A 19,909-nucleotide genomic window follows, 5' to 3' on the forward strand; every position below is an offset into this window, starting at 1 on the left:
AAATTGTGGTTTATATACACAATGGAATACTACGTGGCAATGAGAAAAAATGAAATATGGCCTTTTGTAGCAACATGGATGGAACTGGAGAGTGTGATGCTAAGTGAAATAAGCCATACAGAGAAAGACAGATACCATATGGTTTCACTCTTATGTGGATCCTGAGAAACATAACAGAAACCCATGGGGGAGGGGAAGAAAAAAAAAAAAAAAGAGGTTAGAGTGGGAGAGAGCCAAAGCATAAGAGACTGTTAAAAACTGAGAACAAATTGAGGGTTGATGGGGGGTGGGAGGGAGGGCAGGGTGGGTGATGGGTATTGAGGAGGGCACCTTTTGGGATGAGCACTGGGTGTTGTATGGAAACCAATTTGACAGTAAATTTCATATATTAAAAAATAAAAAAAAAATTATAAAAAAAAATAAATAAATAAATAAAATAAATTTTGTCTCCTTCTAGAGGCTTTTGCTCCAGAGACCCTCCCTCAGCTCTGTTGCAGGGCCTGCATCTCAGGCTCTTCCTCCAGACATGCAAGAACCTCTTCTACATGACATCCTTGTAAACCAAGCAAGTTTCCATCCCTCCACCCCATTATTTGTAGGGAATGGCTCTATTGTTTTTCTGTACATAAAGGCAACACATGCCCCTTTTAAAAACTGTTCAGAAATATACAAAACTAATAAAATCATCCTTCATCACAACATTGAGAGATAGTTAGTAAACATTCTGGTGTATATTCTTCCAGAGTTTTTCTTATGTATGCACATACATACAGTTGTTTTTTTCAACAACCATTTGGTCATTTATACATGCCCTTCGTTGCTTGCTTTTTTCTCATAAAAAAATACCTTGAACATCTTTCCATGTTAATGTACGTACTTCTGCATCATCTATTTTAAGGGCTATAAAGTATTCCACGGTAGCAAAAATCATGTAAGGCCTCCCGTATGTCAGACATGAAAGCTGTTTCTAGTTTTCCACAATTTTAAACGACACTTGAATGAGCATTGTATTATGTATATCTTCATGCCCTCTGATGCTGAATTTTTTTAGAATAAATTAATAACAGTGGAATATTTGGGCACACATTTTAAGGTCCTTGATACAAATTGCCACATATCTGTGTAGAAACATGGTAGCAACTAACAGTGCACTATACTGTGCACAATGGTATTCTTTGTATCCTCAGTAATGCCTCCCACTTTTAATCTTGTTCCTTTTGAAGTCTCTTTCAGCACAGGGAAAAGAAGACCACTGCCCCAAACTGGATGTCACCCACCTGCCCCCATTAGAGGTTCCTCTAGTCCTAGCCTAAGCAGGGAGGACACAGAGGAGCATGACCCCTCAGGTCCCTTGTGGTCCTGGAGGCGGGCCCCCCACAGGTTTTGTCCAGAGGCTACAGGTAGAATGAGGAAAGGAGACATTGCCTTAAGTCTCAGCCTGGGAAGGTTGCCTTGCTCTCAGACTTTGTCCTTTCTCTCCTTCATGTATGCCCCCAGCAGCTCCTGCCCTCCCATTTATCAACCACATGTTGGAGACTCCCAGTTCAGGCCTCTCCTCTGAGCCCCAGACTCATGTCTTTAACCGTCTCTAGATACTGACTGCACTCAGATGACTCACAGACTTCTCAGATTCCACAGCTCCAACCACGCCACCATTTCCCCTTGCTCTCCCAGCCCACCCCCTCCACCAGCTCCTCCTCTACTGTGCCCCACCCAGGGAATGGCACCTCCACCCTCCCAGATGGGGAGGCCCCCAAACTGGGAGCTTTCTTTTGTACCACTCTCCTATTCTCTGTGCCCCACAGCCTTCCCATCAATCAGTCACAAAGCCCCATCAATTTAGTGTGTTAAATATCTTTATTATCCACCCCCTTTTCTCTTCCACTGCCAGTGTCCTAGTCTAAGATAAGTCTATAATTATCTCTATGTGGGGATTGATAGGATGGGAGAAAAAAGAGGAGGAAGGAACATTTCCTAAGGATCTATATGTGACTGATTCTGAGATTTTGTTAATAATACTCATTATGCACATGATAAGCCAATGGAGTAGATAATATCACCATTTTACAGAAAAGGAAACTGAGGCTTGGAGAGGTTAACCTGCCCACTCTCACACCAGAGTCAACATTCAGAGCCCTGTGTGTGATTCTTGTTCTACATTATGTAGTAAGAGTGAAGCTAGAGAACCAGTTGGGAGGCTCTTGCAATGGTCTGAGTGAGAGGGAACGTGCTCTATGGTAAGCTCCTTGAGGGCAATGAGTGAGTATGAATCACTTTGTGTGTCTGGTAGGGTTTAGCGCATGACCTGCCTCTGTCATTTGTGAAAGGCAGAAGAGTGTAGCAGCTAAGGGAATGGAACTGGATGGACTAGGGAGGCTAAGGGAATGAGTGTAGCAGCTAAGGGAATGGAAGATGTCCTGGCTGTGGGACCTTGAGCAAGTTATCTAGCCTCTCTGTAGTGGGCTAAGTGGTGGCCCCAAAAAAGATACGTCCACATCCTAACCCCATAATCCATGAATGTGGATTCTTTGAACAAAGAGTCTTTGCAGATCTAATTAAGTAGAGGATCTCAAGATGAGGAGGTCATCCTGGATTACCCAGGTAAACCCTTAATCCAGTAACAAGTGTACTCATAAAAGAGCTCCAGAGGAGAGACACAGACAGAAGGAGCGTGCCACACGAAGGAAATGGAGTCATATAGGGACACATCAAGGAACAATGGCAGGCACCAGCAGCTGGAAGAGACAAGCTATGGAAATCTTCCATAGAGCCTCCAGAGAGAATATGGTCCTGTAGACAGCTTGATTTCAGGCCTCTGCCCTCCAGAACCAGGAGAGAATACATTTCTTTTCTTTTCTGCCACCGAGTTGGTGGTAATTTGTTATGGCAGCCGTAGCAAACGAATACACTCTCTGTACTCATTGCTCTCATCCGTCAATGGGCATATGATCATACTTCATGGGGCTGTCATGAGAATTAAATAAATCAATACACATAAGGCAATTTAGAGCAGTAGCTGGCACATATTAAGTTCTCCTGAAGTAGTATTTATTATGACTAATAAATGATAATAATAAATTTATTATGACTAATGTTCATTAGCTGAGTGACCTTAGTTATCTTTGACCCTCTGGTTCCTTCAGCTGTTGAATGGTAATAAAAATACTTATTCTGACAACCTCAAAGCTGGAGTTTGCTTCTTTCACTTAGAAATCGTCAAAGAATTTCTCCAATCCTCCTCTGTCCTATGGACTACTAATTTAGTTGTGAGCCTCACTGAAGACAAGTCACAGACTGCCAAAGATGATGGTTGAAAAGTGCCTTGTGCCCTTGGCCTGACGAAAATGCGCTACCCTGGGCACTGGGCTGCTTGGAGAAGACAGCTCTTTCTCTTTCTCCTGATTGCCACGTAGTATGACTGGGGGCTGGTAAAGGGTGGACTCAGAGCCAGTCATTTGTGATGAGGAGGACTTACACCCATCATCAGAGACAAAGGTGGATAATTAATGCACAAGCAATTCTTAAATCCCTCTCAGAAACTCTCTCTCCACTCCATCCCTTGCTAATGAAGTCAGAGAAAGGGTAAAAGCCTGTAATTACACTTGAAGTAATTAGAACTCTGCTTAATAGAAAGCTTAAGACAGTAAGTCCAAACCAGTAGATCACCCATTGTTCCTGTCATTCTGAATCATTCTCCCCAGGGTGTTCCTTTTGTAAGCTTCCACTGGGGAAGCAAGGACTATACTGAATTCCCATAAAATGTATGCACACATGCATGTCACATGTCCTCTCCCCTGGATGGCTGACAAAGCTTCAGCATGTACCTTTCTTAGTTCCTACAACTTTACCCATTAATGAAAGTCTAAATCAGAATGGATAAATTTAAAAGGCCTTTCCTATAAATCTTTAAAATCTGATCATATCATACTAAAATTGTCTACATTCAATACTCACTTTCTTGCTCAGTGCTTCTCAACTTTAATGTGCATGCATATCACCTGGGGATCTCGGTGAAATTCAGATTCTGATTCAGTAGGTCTGGGGTAGGTCCTGAGAGTCTGCATTTCTGACAAGTTCCCAGATCATGCTGGTGCTGCTGGAGGGAGCCAGATAGGATAAGGAGGGGAGGACACACATTAGGAGCAAAGCAAAAGTTCTTCCCTGTCCCACAGGTGACCACTTTCCTCCTACACAGCAACTGTTGAAAGCTTCTAATCTTGAAAAATGAATAAAATTTGCCCATTGAGGAGAGAGGGTATGAGTCATCCTAGGCAGAGGGAATAGCCTAAGAAGAAGCACAGTTCTTGAAGTTTTTTAAAAAGTGTTCTTTAGAATATTTTTAAAACTTCTCTTTATTGTTTTGTACATAGGAGAGGCCAAAGATCTCAGGAGTTACTCTGTGCTCAGACAACAATGTGGGTCCTTTAGGTCGGCAGTGGCAGCAAGGCAACCAGGAAGTGGAGGGACAGCACCAGGAGAAGACTCTCCTAGCACAATGCAGACCTTGAGCAGGTCTGATTTCTACCAGGTGAAGTAATACTGCCCAGCAGTCTTGCTGAGGGAAGTGGTAAGGTAGGGATTTCCCCAGAATCAGCCATCACTGAGGCATCCTTTCCTGGACTTTGAACCTGATCATGGACTAACTTCATGTATTAGTTCCCTGTGTTTATAGTTACAAATTATCACAAACATGGTGGCTTAAAACAACACAAATTTATTTTCTCACAGCTCCAGGGGGCAGAAGTCTGCAGCCAAGGTGTCAGAAGGGCCGTACTCTTTCTGAAGGTTATAGGGGAGAATCCATTCCTTGCCTCTTCCAACCTCTGGTCCCTGCCAGTTCCTTAGCTTGTGGCCACATCACTCCAAATGTCCAGTGCCTTCAAATCTCTCTCTGTTCCATCTGCATGGTTTCTTCTCTTCTGAGTGTGTTCTTATGCACCCCCCTTCCCCCTGCCCACTGATTCTCTCTTATAAGGACACTGGGATTGCATTTAGGGTCCACTCAAATAATCCAGGATAATCTCCCCATTTTAAGATCTTAACTTAATTAAAGCTGCAAAGACTTTTTGCCATATAAGGTAATATACAGAGGTTTTAGGGATTAAGGTATGAATATCTTTTGAGGGGTCATTTTTCTTTTTTTTTTTCTAATTATAATAAGGCTTTTTATTTCTGAAATTAAATCAAAGACATCTACACTTAATAGAAATACAAAAGTATGAATTGTCCTTATTACTCATTCAGACATTGCCGGAATACCCAGACATGTGCAGTAATCATTGAATGTAATTTTTAGAATATTTTACCAAGTTTATACATGTTAAAACGTGGGTGTTTTAAATATTGTTTTGATACTTGTAGATATCCAGGAAGGAAGATAAAACATGGTTTACTTAAAATCTGTGGCTTCATTTATAACTGTTAAGATTTAGGGTTTTTTTTTATATGAAATTTATTGTCAAATTGGTTTCCATACAACACCCAGTGCTCATCCCAACAGGTGCCCTCCTCAATGCCCATCACCCACCTTCCCCTCTCTCCCACCCCCCATCAACCCTCAGTTTGTTCTCAGTTTTTAAGAGTCTCTTATGCTTTGGCTCCCTCCCTCTCTAACCTTTTTTTTTCCTTCCCCTCCCCCATGGGTTTCTGTTAAGTTTCTCAGGATCCACATAAGAGTGAAAACATATGGTATCTGTCTTTCTCTGTATGACTTATTTCACTTAGCATCACACTCCCCAGTTCCATCCACGTTGCTACAAAGGGCCGTATTTCATTCTTTCTCATTGCCACATAGTACTCCATTGTATATATAAACCACAATTTCTTTATCCATTCATCAGTTGATGGACATTTAGGCTCTTTTCACAATTTGGCTATTGTTGAGAGTGCTGCTCTGAACATTGGGGTACAAGTGCCCCTATGCATCAGTACTCCTGTATCCCTTGGGTAAATTCCTAGCAGTGCTACTGCTGGGTCATAGGGTAGGTCTATTTTTAATTTTTTGAGGAACCTCCACACTGTTTTCCAGAGCGGCTGCACCAATTTGCATTCCCACCAACAGTGCAAGAGGGTTCCCATTTCTCCACATCCTTGCCAGCATCTATAGTCTCCTGATTTGTTCATTTTAGCCACTCTGACTGGCGTGAGGTAATATCTGAGTGTGGTTTTGATTCATATTTCCCTGATGAGGAGTGACGTTGAGCATCTTTTCATGTGCCTATTAGCCATCTGAATGTCTTCTTTTATATATATATATATATATTTTTTTTTTAACGTTTTTTTATTTATTTTTGAGACAGAGACAGAGCATGAACGGGGGAGGGTCAGAGAGAGAGAGGGAGACACAGAATCGGAAGCAGGCTCCAGGCTCTGAGCTGTCAGCACAGAGCCAGACGCGGGGCTCGGACTCATGGACTGCGAGATCATGACCTGAGCTGAAGTCGGACGCTTAATGGACTGAGCCACCCAGGCGCCCGAGTGGATGTCTTCTTTAGAGAAGTGTCTATTCGTGTTTTCTGCCCATTTCTTCACTGGATTATTTGTTTTTCGGGTGTGGAGTTTGGTGAGCTCTTTATAGATTTTGGATACTAGCCCTTTGTCCGATAGGTCATTTGCAAATATCTTTTCCCATTCCGTTGGTTGCCTTTTAGTTTTGTTGATTGTGTTCTTTTCAGTGCAGAAGCTTTTTATCTTCATGAGGTCCCAAAAGCTCATTTTTGCTTATAATTCCCTTGCCCTTGGGGATGTGTCAAGTAAGAAATTGCTGTGGCTGAGGTCAGAGAGGTTTTTTTCCTGCTTTGTCCTCTAGGGTTTTGATGGTTTCCTGTCTCACATTCAGGTCCTTTATCCATTTTGAGTTTGTTTTTGGGAATGGTGTAAGAAAGTGGTCTAGTTTCATCCTTCTGCATGTTGCTGTCCAGTTCTCCCAGCACCATTTGTTAAAGGGACTTTCTTTTTTCCATTGGATGTTCTTTCCTGCTTTGTCAAAGATTAGTTGGCCATACTTTTGTGTGTCTAGTTCTGGGGTTTCTATTCTATTCCATTGGTCTATGTGTCTGTTTTTGTGCCAATACCATGCTGTCTTGATGATTACAGCTTTGTAGTAGAGGCTAAAGTCTGGGATTGTGATGCCTCCTGCTTTGGTCTTCTTCTTCAAAATTACTTTGGCTATTCGGGGCCTTTTGTGGTCCATACAAATTTTAGGATTGCTTGTTCTAGCTTCGAGAAGAATGCTGGTGCTCTTTTGATTGGGATTGCATTGAATGTGTAGATAGCTTTGGGTAGTATTGACATTTTAACAATATTTATTCTTCCAATCCATGAGCATGGAATGTTTTTCCATTTCTTTGTATCTTCTTCAATTTCCTTCATAAGCTTTCTATACTTTTCAGCATACACATCTTTTACATCTTTGGTTAGGTTTATTCCTAGGTATTTTATGGTTCTTGGTGCAATTGTGTATGGGATCAGTTTCTTTATTTGTCTTTCTGTTGCTTCATTATTAGTGTATAAGAATGCAAATGATTTCTGTACATTGATTTTGTATCCTGCAACTTTGCTGAATTCATGTATCAGTTCTAGCATGGGGGGTCATTTTTCAACCCACCACAGCCAACAATGCTAAAGCACCTAGTGTCTGAGTGCAATGCCACCAAAAGCCTAGTCTCTGGGGATCAATTAAAGATCTTCTTTCTGTCTTCATACTCACCCTGTTCCTCATACTCACTTATACCCTTTTTACCTACAGTTCCTCAACTCAGAGCATCATCTCTCCCCTCTTTGACTATTCAGTTCTCTTCCAGAAGCCTCAGATCAGGAGAAGTCTCTTCAGAAATGCCCTACCTGACCTCCTGGACCAGGCCAGTCTTCCTTCGTGGCATGGCATTGCTTCTCCTTGCAGAGCTGGCATTTGACCTGTGTGTTGTGTGGGAGGGCAGTGCCCCTTCTTGCTCGTGTCTGCACTGTATTTTCAATACCCAGCACGTAATATCCAATACATATTTACTCGATGAAGGAATGAATCCTGGCTTCAACTCTTATAGGCTGTATGTATCAGCTTGTTAGGGCTGCCATAACTGAATACCACAGTCTGATGGCTCAAACAACACGAATCTATTGTATCATAGCTCTGGAGGCTGAAATTCCAAGATCAACATGACAGCAGTGTTGGTTTGTGGCAAGGCCCCTTTTGCTGACTTGCAGGCAGCTGTACTCACTATATGCACATAGCCTTTCTTCCGTTACATATGCAGAGGGAGAAAACTCTCTGATGTATCTTCCTCTTCTTATAAGGAGGCCAGTGCTGTTGGATTAGGGTTCCGCCCTCATTTCACCCTAATTATCTCTTTTAAAGTCCCTACCTCCAAATACAGGCACTTTGTAGCTTAGAGCTTGAACATATGAATTTTTGGAGGACACAATTTAGTCCATAATGTTGTGTGACCTTAGATAAACTCCTTAATTTCTCCAAGCCCTGCTTCTCTAGTTCCAGTTGCTTAGGGAAAAGAGAGAGTATTGATAATTAAACAACAACAAATGAGATAAGATGTGTGAAGCACTCAACACACTATCTGGCACAGAGTAAAAGTTTTGTTTGTTTTCCCAGAAGCAGATAAGGGCTGGAGAGTATGTAGATTATTGGAGGAGGTGAAGGAAAAACCAAAAGGGGAGTGGATAAGTGAGACAGGAAAGGGAAAATAACCAATAAAGTAAAGGGTGTGTTTTCTGACAAATCACCACTGGAAAAACTAGAGCTTCTTCCCACCAGGGAAACTTGGATGCCTGTGTAGAAAAAACACTGCAGAGTCACCCCCATCCCTGGGGCAAAAGAACTGGGGGATTTCTGTACCAAAGCCCATCAGTCATTGGTTGACGTCCACTGCCAAGGATGGTAATCCTCCCTGCTTTCAGCCTGCTGCACCTGTAGACAACAGGCATGGATACCAGAGAAAGCCCTGAGGCAATGAGATGCCCGTGCCAGCTGTTGGAAGCCCCATTAGCCCTGCCATAGTAAAGCCTGAGGGGCTCTGGACATGTCTTCCTCTCTCCGTCTCAGTGTGCCATCAGGAAACCTTGCCTGTTCTCTGGAGTGGTGGTGGTAGTCATTGCTAGTTTGCAGAACTAGAGATGCTCCTTGACAAAAAACTCTGGAGCCAAACAAATGTAAGGAAGGCTTCTTAACATGGTTGTACTTAGGGAGATGCACATCCAAAGCTCAGTTGATGTCCTACAGTTGAACTATCAAGCTTTATTTGATCCTGTGATTTCCAGACTTATTTCCACAGTTTTTCATGTACTTTGTACTTACCTTTTAAGAAATAAAAGTTCTCTAATACATGATTTTGGGGTAATTGATTCTGATTCATACTAGAGAGGTCAATATTTGCCAAAGAAGTTTCTCATCAGTTCACCACTACAGCCTTAGAACAGTGCCTGGCACAGAGAAGTTGTTCAATAAGTGTGTTTTGTTACAACGGAGTCTTAAAGCAATTTCAAAAAAGAATCTGAAGATACTTTCAATAAAAGCAATCTCATAAAAAATGACTGTCTAGTCCCCAGAATGACTGTTTTGAAGGACTTTGAAAGAAATTTCAGCTGAATGTACACTTGCTGAAATATTGGACAAAGCATTTTTTATTTTCCTGGCTTGTTCCCATTCATCCAAATGAAACAGGGGACTCTCCTGAAAAATGAGAACCCATGGTGTTAGAATATTGTCCATTTCACAGGGAAATAAGTGTTTCCTCCCCGATCCATCTGTAAATGCATATCATGCATGGCACTGATGTCCCTCTGGTCCAACATTTGCTAAAAAGAGTGTCTCAACTTCTGTTTCCTCCCCATACACTTCGCCATTTTGTTGAATGGTAAAGATTGCAGTTATGACCCCATTGTCGAGTAAAAAATAATCAAATTAGAGGGCTTCTGCCTTTAGGTCTAAAATTAACTGCCTTTTATAGGCAGCATATAGATGAGTCTTGGGGTTTTTTTATCCATTCTGTAACGCTGTGTCTTTTGATTGGTTATTCCATTTACATTCAAAGTAATTGATAAATACGTACTTATTGCCCATTTTATTATTTGTTTTGTGATCATTTCTGAAGATTTACTCCAATCCTTTCTTGTCTTTCTCTTTTTCATGTTTTGCTGATTTTCTTTAGTGATATATTTGGATTTCTTTCTCTTTATTCTTTGTGTATTTATTGGTGGTTTTTGATACATGCTTGCCACTATGCTTGTATATAAGCTCTTCTGCAAATAGCAGTCAATATTAAGTTGATGGTCATTTAAGTTTCAACCCATTCTTTCTCCTCTCCTTTCCACATTTTAGATACATATTATATTTTATATACTTTTTTGTGAGTTGCTTGACTGATTTCTTTACAGAAATATTCCTGTTTACAGCTCTTGTGTTTCCTACCTTTATACGGTCACTTATGTTCTCTACTTTCCACTCAAAGAATCCCCTTTAGGGGTGCCTGAGTGGCTCAGTCAGTTAAGTGACTGACTCTTGGTTTCAGCTGACAGTGCAGAGACTGGTTGAGATTCTCTCTCTCCTCCTCCTCCTCTCTGCCCCTCCCCAATTTGCACTATCTCTGTCTCTCTCAAAATAAATAAATAAACTTAAAAAAAAAAAGAATCCTCTTTAATGTTTCTTGCAGGGCTGGTTTAGTGGTCACAAACTCCATTAGTTTTTGTTTTTCTGGGAAACTCTTTATCTCTCCTTCTATTCTGAATGATGGCCTTGCTGGATAGAGTATCCTTGGCTGCAGGTCTTTCCCCTTCAGCACTTTGAATATGTCGTGCCACTTTCTTCTGGCCTGCCAAATTTCTACTGGAAAATCCTGTTAGCCTTATGGGTTTTCCTTTATAAGTTACTGATTTCTTTTGTCTTGTTGCTTTTACATTTTTTTCTTTATCACTGTACTTTTCAAATTTAATTACAATATGTATTGGTGTGGGTCTGCTTTTGTTTATTTTTATGGGAGTTCTTTGTGCCTCCTGGATCTGGATATCTTTTTCCTTCTACAGATTAAGGAAGTTTTCAGCTATTGTTTCTTTAAATAAATTTTCTGCCCCCTTTTCACTCTCTTCTTCTTTTGAGACTTCTAGAATATGAATGTTATTATGTTTGATGGAGTCACAGAGTTCTCTAAGTCTATTCTTGTTTTTTTTAATAATTCTTTTCTCTCTTTTGTTCAGCCTGATTACTTTCCATTACTCTCTCTTCTAGATGACTAATTCATTCCTCTGCTTGTTTAATCCTACTATTCATTACATCAAGCATGTTTCTCATTTCATTTATTGAGGCTTTTATCTCTGCTGTGTTATTCTTTATCTCTGCATTAAGGGTCTCACTCATGTCTTCCAGTCTTTTCTCAAGTCCAGTGAATATTCCTTGTGGTCATTGCTTTAAATTCTCTATCAAGCATTTTACTTAAATTAGAGGACTTCTAACAAGTGCATCCTCTTGCCAGGCAGAGCTGGCTGTTTGTTGGCCTTAGATGTCCTCTGACAAGACTTAAGGCCTTTCTAAGCCTGATGCAGTTGCTTCAGGAAACCTACATGAGAAGTGAGATTTGCAATGAATAGGGTTTTTTTCTATAGAACACTGACCCAGCTGGACATCCCTACCACTTTTGCCCAACAGTCCTAAGAATGGCAACATCATTGTTTGTTGATCATTATTACAATGAAAGGTTTGAATCCCTAATTATTACTCATTCTTTGGAGCTGAGATAGAGGCCTGGGGGCTGTAAAATTAAGTTTGTTTGATTGCTTGTTTGATTAGCCATTTGTATACCCAAATGCCCTCTTATTAAGAAGGAATATTTCTGAGGATACTGCTTATCTTTCTAGTACTTGCAAAAGGTAAGAGCTGTAACATAGTAGCATTTTCTTTACATCCAAAAAATGAGAATGTTGGCATTTCTAGAAAAGAGTGAGGGAAGAGAATGTGACCATCCAAGTTCTTGTGAGTTAAGTCTCCCTTGGTCTCACTTGAGGAATGAAAATGTGGATCTTGGAAGACAGAGTTTGTAAAGACAGTGTGCCCATACCCATACCCGGTAACCCAATGAGTGGGTTATTACAGTGCTGAAGGGGTGGTGGAGTCACTTTGAGCCATAGGGGTAGGACACCAATGTGGATGAAACAATGAGAATGGAGTATTTCTTTTTATTTATTTATTTATTTATTTATTTTATTTATTTTTGAGAGAGAGAGAGAGAGAGAGAGACAGAGCGTGAGCAGGGGAGGGGCAGAGAGAGGGAGACACAGAATCCGAAGCAGGCTCCAGGCTCTGAGCAGTCAGCACAGAGCCTGACGTGGGGCTCAAACCCATGAACTGTGAGATCATGACCTGAGCTGAAGTCTGACGCTCAACTGACCAAGCCACCCAGGCGCACCTGGACAGAAGTATTTCTGAGGCCAAATTTATTTAGTAAAAGATATGTTGCCTTTCTTTAGTCAGGTGTTGGCCTGGCTGCTACTTACCAGTGACCCTTGTCAATTATTCGTGTGTTTCCACTATTCCTCCTTGCTGAAAACCCCCTGGAGAGAAACTATAAAGTCTTCCTAATGTCCCTTTGCTGTTTGTTTTCCTGTGTTTCCTCTGTGTTTTGGTTCATCTCAAGTTCAAGAATGAGGTCTACATTTTTCTAGGAAATTGTAGCTTTTCTAAAACAAGTAATAAGCTGTGAATGGCAGAGGGAGAGGAGATAATTTTGGCTATGAACCACTGGAACCTTCTTAATGAGTAGAGTGAAAAAGATGAGGAATTTAGATTTAGAAGTAACTATAAGAAGGAATGCCAATTCTTTATCATCTGAAATTTTTTTCACGTCATTTTATAGATAGCCAGATGTGAATTAAAAAAAAACAACAACCTATGTTCTTAATCATTATGCTACACCCCCCTTAACCAAGACCAATATCTTCAGATTACTTCATTCTTAAGGTTTAACTTGATTATTTCTTTTTTTTTAATGTGTATTTATTTTTGAGACAGAGAGAGAGAGAGAGAAAGAGAGAGAGAGAGAAAGCACAAGGGGGGGAGGGGCAGAGAGAGAGAGAGGGAGACACAGAATCTGAAGCAGGCTCCAGGCTCTGAGCTGTCAGCACAGAGCCTGATGCGGAGCTTGAACTCACAAACCGCGAGATCATGACCTGAGTGGAAGTCAGACGCTTAACCAACTGAGCCACCCAGGTGCCCCTAACTTGATTATTTCTTTACAATCTTCTTCATGTTTACATATTGAGGGTTAAATTCACAAATATGAGATCAAGGGCTTAAAAGCAAACACATAAAGTGAAAATCCAGGAGTGAAAATTTTCTGAATCTGTTTCATGAATTTACTTACCAGCTACGGCTCGACATCAGTTTCTGAAGTCAGAGCCATGTTCAAATCCCTGCCACACTAACTCTAAGGACTGTGTCCTTGGAAAAGTTACTTAAACTTTCTGTGTCCTATTTTCCTCATGTAGAAAAGGAAACTAACAATCCCAAATTTGTAAGCATATAAAATTAGCAATAAAGTGACCACTAAAACAGAAACCTTAATCAATTTCTCATTTCCTGAAGATTCTATTCTATCTCTCTGCCTCACTTTATCACCAAATTTACTGAAAGATTTGTCTTCATATGTTTGCCCCATTTCCTTCCCTCTTCATCTCTTCTTCAACCTACTTCAATCTATTTTCTGCTCCAAACCTGAACACAATGAAGCGTAAGTAAATATTTGGGGAATGTGTACTCCTTAAAATGGGAGCTCCCATTGCGGTCATCATCATCATCACCATCATCATCATCATCACCATCAAGCACCAGATGGTTTCTTAAAGAAATACTCTTTCCTCTTCAAATCATAGTCAGTTGAGAATCAGGATATTTTTATTTATTTATTTATTTTGAGAGAGAGAGAGAGAGAGAGAGCGCAAGGGAGGGTAGAGAGAGAGGGAGAGAAAGAATCCCAAGCAGGCTCCACACTGTCAGCACAGAGCCCAATGTGGGGCTCAAATCCACGAACCATGAGATCATGACCTGAGCCAAAGTCAAGAGTTGGACACTTAACTGACTGAACCACCCAGGAGCCCCAAGAATCAGAATCTTTAAATCTGCTTGGCTTAGGAAAGTTCTATGATTTTTTTTTTTAATTTAACACAAGCACATTCAGTATTTTCATTGCTCTAAGACAGAGACAAAAATATCTAAGGATGTCAGAGAATGGGTTTGTCTCCTTGCTTTTTATAGTGATCTCCTTTCTTATTCTGTAAATAATGTGTATATGTATGTTGTTCCCTGTTGCTACATAAAAAATTATCCTAAAACTTGACAGCTGAAACAATTAATTAATCTCACAGAATCAGGGAAGAGTGTAGCTGTGTCCTCTGGATCAGGGTCTCTCACAAGGCTGCTGTCAAGGTGCAGTTATCTCAAGGCTCAACTTAGGGGAGGACCTGCTTCAAGCTCATCATGGGCCTGTTGGCAGACTTCTGGTTCTTACTGGCTGTTGACTGGAAACATCAATTCCTTGCCACATGGGCTGTTCTGTAGGGCTACTCACAACATAGTAACTTGCTCCCCCCAGGGCCAGGGCTCTGAGAAGAATAAGAGATGATGATCAAGAAGGAAGTGACATTCATTTTGTAACCTAATCCCAGAAGGGATACTCCATCACTTTTGTGGTATTCTATTCATTAAAAGCAAGTTATTAGATCTATCCCACGCTCAAAGAGAGAGAATTGCACAATGGCATGGATAGGACTGTTGGGAGCCGTCTTAGGTAGAGCTGCTTACCAAAAAGTATGACTTTGTTCTCCCTTAGCAAAAGCACAGCTTTCATTTGATTCTTTTAAACCTCTTCTCTTTTGGGAATCATGGGTTCCATATCCATCAGGTCTTCAATGCCTTGCCATACTTTTTTTTTTTCAAAAAAAGGAAGTAAGAGGGGGATGTGACATGTTCTGCTAAAAATAGCTCCCAATATAATGGCAACTTTGGTTGTCATGACATGTTGTGCATTGATACTGAATTATGAAGAGGACTCCAATGACTCCTAGTGGTTTTCTGAGCATCAGTTTCCTAATGACTGACTTTATAGCTTCCTAAAGAATATATTAAAAACAGAACTCTAGAGATTATAGATACAGAAGATGTATATTTAGACCTTGAGTTTCTTTTCCTCCCTGTAGCCCATCACCCACTTGGCACAGAGGTTTTAGTGCTAATTTGAGATCATTCTGAAACTTTATCTGCTTTATCATAAAATGCATATCCAACATTTTCTATCTAATTTGGTGGTAAACGTTTCAGGAACAATTAAGTCACCTCTGAATTAACTGAATAATCTGTAATTTCTCATGCCCTCACTCTCTTACATCACATGCCATAAGAAGAAAGAAAGAAGAACCTGTATTTAGGAGAGGCTTATGGAAAAATCTTAGAAAATAAACAGATACAGTGTTATAATTTCAAGTAGAGTTGTGAATGCAGAATTTTGTAAAGGAAAAACTAAAAAGTAGACATTCATATAACTAATATCTTCACCTTTTGTTTTCTTTTGTGCAGATCGTTTCCCAGAGAAAACTGTCTAAATCCTTGTTGAAGCATGGGAACACAGCAGGGAAATCCTCCATCACGGTAAGCCCTCCCTTAGCAGCTCTCTGTCTTGGTGCTTAGATGGTGTTCGCTGGTCCAAACCTGCAGTGAGAAGCAGACTCTCTGCCCATTGGGGTTGATGCCACAACTGCCCAGCTGTCCAAGTCACCCCCATCCTTCTTGTTCCTTTTTTCTTATTTATCCTTCTTTCCCATATAATTTTGACCCTTCCACCCCTAGGAAAAAGGAATAGAATAAGGATTTGAAAGTGAGGCCATTCACTTTTATTAAGCACTTCTGCAGTTAATATATAGGTTTTAGTGGAGAACAAAAATGGAGTTGTCAATGACATTAAGAATATAGAATTGTCTGGGGTTTTCAAATGATCAAACTACCTATCCCTGCTTCTCATTTTTTTTGAGAATTAAAAATCTGCTCTGATGATGGTTAGTCCAAGGTTAGATTTGTTGCTAAGGACCAGAGAACCCAGCATTTAGCCCTCCTCTTTAATATAATAGTTTGGATTTATGTTATCGTTTTTGGTGGCCATTAACCACATGTGATTATTTAAACTTAAATAAAACTATTCAAAATTAAATAAAAGAAAATATCCATACCTTACACTAACCATGTATCAAGTGTTCATATATATCATAGCCAATATTTACATGTGGCTATGAATCTGGGGAGGGAAACAGAGATTCAGGAGGCACGGAGATCCCCCAACAAACTCAAGCCAAGGAGGTCCACACCAAGACACATAGTAATTACAATGGAAAAAGATAGGGATAAAGAAAGAATTTTAAAGGTTGCAAGAAAAGACAGTTACATATGAAAGAAACACCATAAGGCTATCAGCTGATTTTTCAGCAGAAACGTTGTTGGCCAGAAGGGAGTAGCATGATATATTCAAAGTGCTAAAAGGGAAAAATTTGCAGCCAGGAATACTCTATCCAGCAAGGCTACCATTCAGAATAGGAGAGATAAAGAGTTTCCCAGACAAATAAAAATTAAAAGAATTCATGACCACTAAACCAGCCCTACAAGAAATGTTAAGGGGGATTCTGTGAGTGCAAAATAAAACCCATAAGTAAGAGTAAGAAAAATAGCACAAAAGCCGAAAAATTAAGTGTGTCTGTAAAAATCAGTCAAGAGAAGCACAAGATAAAAGGATATAAAATATGGTACCAAATATCTGAAATGTGGAGAGGAAAAGAATGAAGAATGAGTTCAAAATTAAGGGACCATTAGCGTGATATAGACTGCTATATGCAGAAGATGTTATATATAAACTGAATGGTAACCACAAATCAAAAAACAGTAATAGATATGCAAAAAAAATAAAAAGTAAGGAATCCAAGTATTTTACTAGAGAAAACTAATCATGAGATAAAGAACAAGAGAATAAAGGAATAGAGAGGAACTATAAAAACAACCATAAAAAAGGTAACAAAATGGCAATAATTACTTTGAATGTAGATGTACCAAATACTCCAATCAAAAGACATAGAGTGACAGAATAGACTTAAAAAAAGAGAGAGAGAGACCCATCTATATTCTGCCTACAAGATATTTATTTCATACCTAAAGACACATACAGACTCAAAGTGAAAGGATGGAAAACATTTATCACGTAAGTGGAAATAAAATGAAAGCCAGGGTAGCAATACTTAGAAAAAATATTGAAAAAATAGATTTTAAAATAAAGGCTGTAACAAGGGACAAAAAAGGACACTTTAGAGTCATAAACAGTACAATCCAACAATCATGTCCACTCTCACCACAGTTATTTAACATAGCGCTGGAAGTCCTAGCCACAGCAGTCAGACAAGAGGAATGAATAAAAGGCATCCAAATTGGTAAGGAAGAAGTAAAACTTCCACTATTTGCAGATGACGTGATACTCTATAAAGAAAACCCTAAACACTCCACCAAAAAGCTACTAGAACTGATCAATGAATTTAGTAAGATTGCAGGATACAAAATTAATGTACAGAAATCCATGGCATTTTTATATACAGAAATAAAACAACGGAAAGAGAAATTAAGAAAGCAATCCTATTTAATATGGCACCAAAGATAATCAAATACCTAGGAATAAACTTAGCTAAGGAGGTGAAAGACCTGTACTCTGAAAACTATGAAATATTGATGAAAGAAATTGAACATGACACAAACGAGTGGAAAGATACTCCAATGTCATGAATCAGAAGAATAAATATTGTTAAAATATCTATACTACCTAAAGCAATCAGCACATTCAATGCAATCCCATCAAAATACCAACATTTTTCACAGAACTAGAATAAACAATCCTAAAATTCATATGGAACCATGGAAGACCCCAAATAGCCAAAAAAATCTTGAAAAAGAAAAACAAAGGTGGAGGTGTCACAATTCCAGATTTCAAGTTATACTACAAGGCTTTAGTAATCAAAACAGTATGGTATTGGCATAAAAATAGTCACATAGAACAATGCAATAGAATAGAAAGACCAGAAATATACCCACGTTTATATGGTCAATTAACCTTTGACAAAGGAAGAAAGAATATGCAATGAGAAAAAAGATGGCCTCTTAGACAAATGGTGTTGGGGAAATTGGATGGCTACATACAAAAGAATGAAACTGGACCACTGGCTTACACCATACAGAAAAATAAATTCAAAACAGATTAAGGACCTAAATGTAAGACCTAAAACTAATAATCCTAAAAGAGCATAGGCAGTAATTTCTCCAACATTGGACATAGCAACTTTTTTCTAGATATTTTTCCTGAGTCAAGGGAAACAAAAGCAAAAATAAACTATTGAGACTACATCAAAATAAAATGCTTCTACACAGCAAAGGAAATAATCAACAAAACTAAAAGACATTCTAATGAATGGGAGAAGATATTTGCAAATGACATCTCTCATAAAGGGTTAGTATCCAAAATATATAAAGAACTTATACAACTCAACACCCTAAAAACAAATAATCCAATTAAAAATAGGCAGAGTACACGAACAAACGGTTCTCCAGAGAGGACATACAAATGACCAACAGACACATGAAAAGATGCCCAATGTCACTCATCATCAGGGAAATGCAAATCAAAACTACAATGAGATATCACCTCATACATGTCAGAATGGCTAAAATCAAAAACACAAGAAACAAGTGTTGGTGAGGATGTGGAGAGAAGCCTCATGCATTGTTGGTGGGAGTGCAAGCTTGTGTAGCCACTGTAGAAGAGTATAGGGGTTCCTCAAAAAGTTAAAAATGGAATTACCCTATGATCCAGTAATTGCACTACTGGGTATTTACCCAAAGAATTCAAAAACACTAATTTGAAGGGATACAAGCATCCCTATATTTATTGCTGCATTATTTACAATAGCCAAGATATGGAAACAGCTAAAGTATTCATCCACAGATGAATGGATAAAGAAGATGTGGTATCTGTATATACAATGGAATATTATTCAGCCATAAAAAGAATGAAATCTTGCCATTGGCAAGAACATGGATGGAGCTAGAGAGTATAATGTTAAATGAAATAAGCCAATCAGAGAAAGGTAAATACCATATGATCTTACTTATATATGGAATTTAGGAAACAAAACAAGCAAAGGAAAAGATTTTTTTTTAAAGGAGAGAGAGACAAAATAAGAAATAGATTCTTAACTATAGAGAACTGATGGTTACCAGAGGGGAGGTGGTGTGGGGATGGGTGAAATAGGTGAGGGGGATTAAAGAGCAGTTATCATGATGAACACCAAGTAATATATAGAACTGTTGTATCATTGTACTATACACCTGCAACTAATATAACATGTTATGTGAAACGGCTGGAATTTTTTAAAAAATTAATAAAAAATAATTACACATGGCTATCAGCTACTGTATTGGATAGTGCAGATTACAGAACATTTCTGTCATCACATAGTGTTCAATTGGGCAATACTGGAAGTATTTCTAAATAAAACCTTAAATTTTCTTTTTTTTTTTTTAGAATTTTTTTTTTTAATATATGAAATTTATTGTCAAATTGGTTTCCATACAACACCCAGTGCTCATCCCAAAAGGTGCCCTCCTCAATACCCATCACCCATCCTCCCCTCCCTCCCACCCCCCATCAACCCTCAGTTTGTTCTCAGTTTTTAAGAGTCTCTTATGCTTTGGCTCTCTCCCACTCTAACCTCTTTTTTTTTTCCTTCCCCTCCCCCATGGGTTTCTGTTAAGTTTCTCAGGATCCACATAAGAGTGAACACATATGGTATCTGTCTTTCTCTGTATGGCTTATTTCACTTAGCATCACACTCTCCC

The 19,909-nt window shown here is 39.4% G+C and overlaps 1 protein-coding gene across 1 annotated transcript in view; it reads left to right on the plus strand.

Moving 5' to 3' along the window:
* The first annotated feature begins 13,762 nt into the window (after positions 1 to 13,762).
* Positions 13,763 to 19,909, plus strand: part of CPNE4 (copine 4) — a 132,579-nt gene continuing 126,432 nt past the window's right edge. The window contains exons 1-2 of the mRNA XM_049629216.1: positions 13,763 to 13,831; positions 15,569 to 15,640. Of these exons, the coding sequence (XP_049485173.1) occupies positions 13,763 to 13,831; positions 15,569 to 15,640 (141 nt within the window). The remainder of the gene's footprint in view (positions 13,832 to 15,568; positions 15,641 to 19,909) is intronic.

Source organism: Panthera uncia, chromosome C2 (assembly GCF_023721935.1).
Source record: "Panthera uncia isolate 11264 chromosome C2, Puncia_PCG_1.0, whole genome shotgun sequence".
NCBI classification, from domain to species: Eukaryota; Metazoa; Chordata; class Mammalia; order Carnivora; family Felidae; genus Panthera; species Panthera uncia.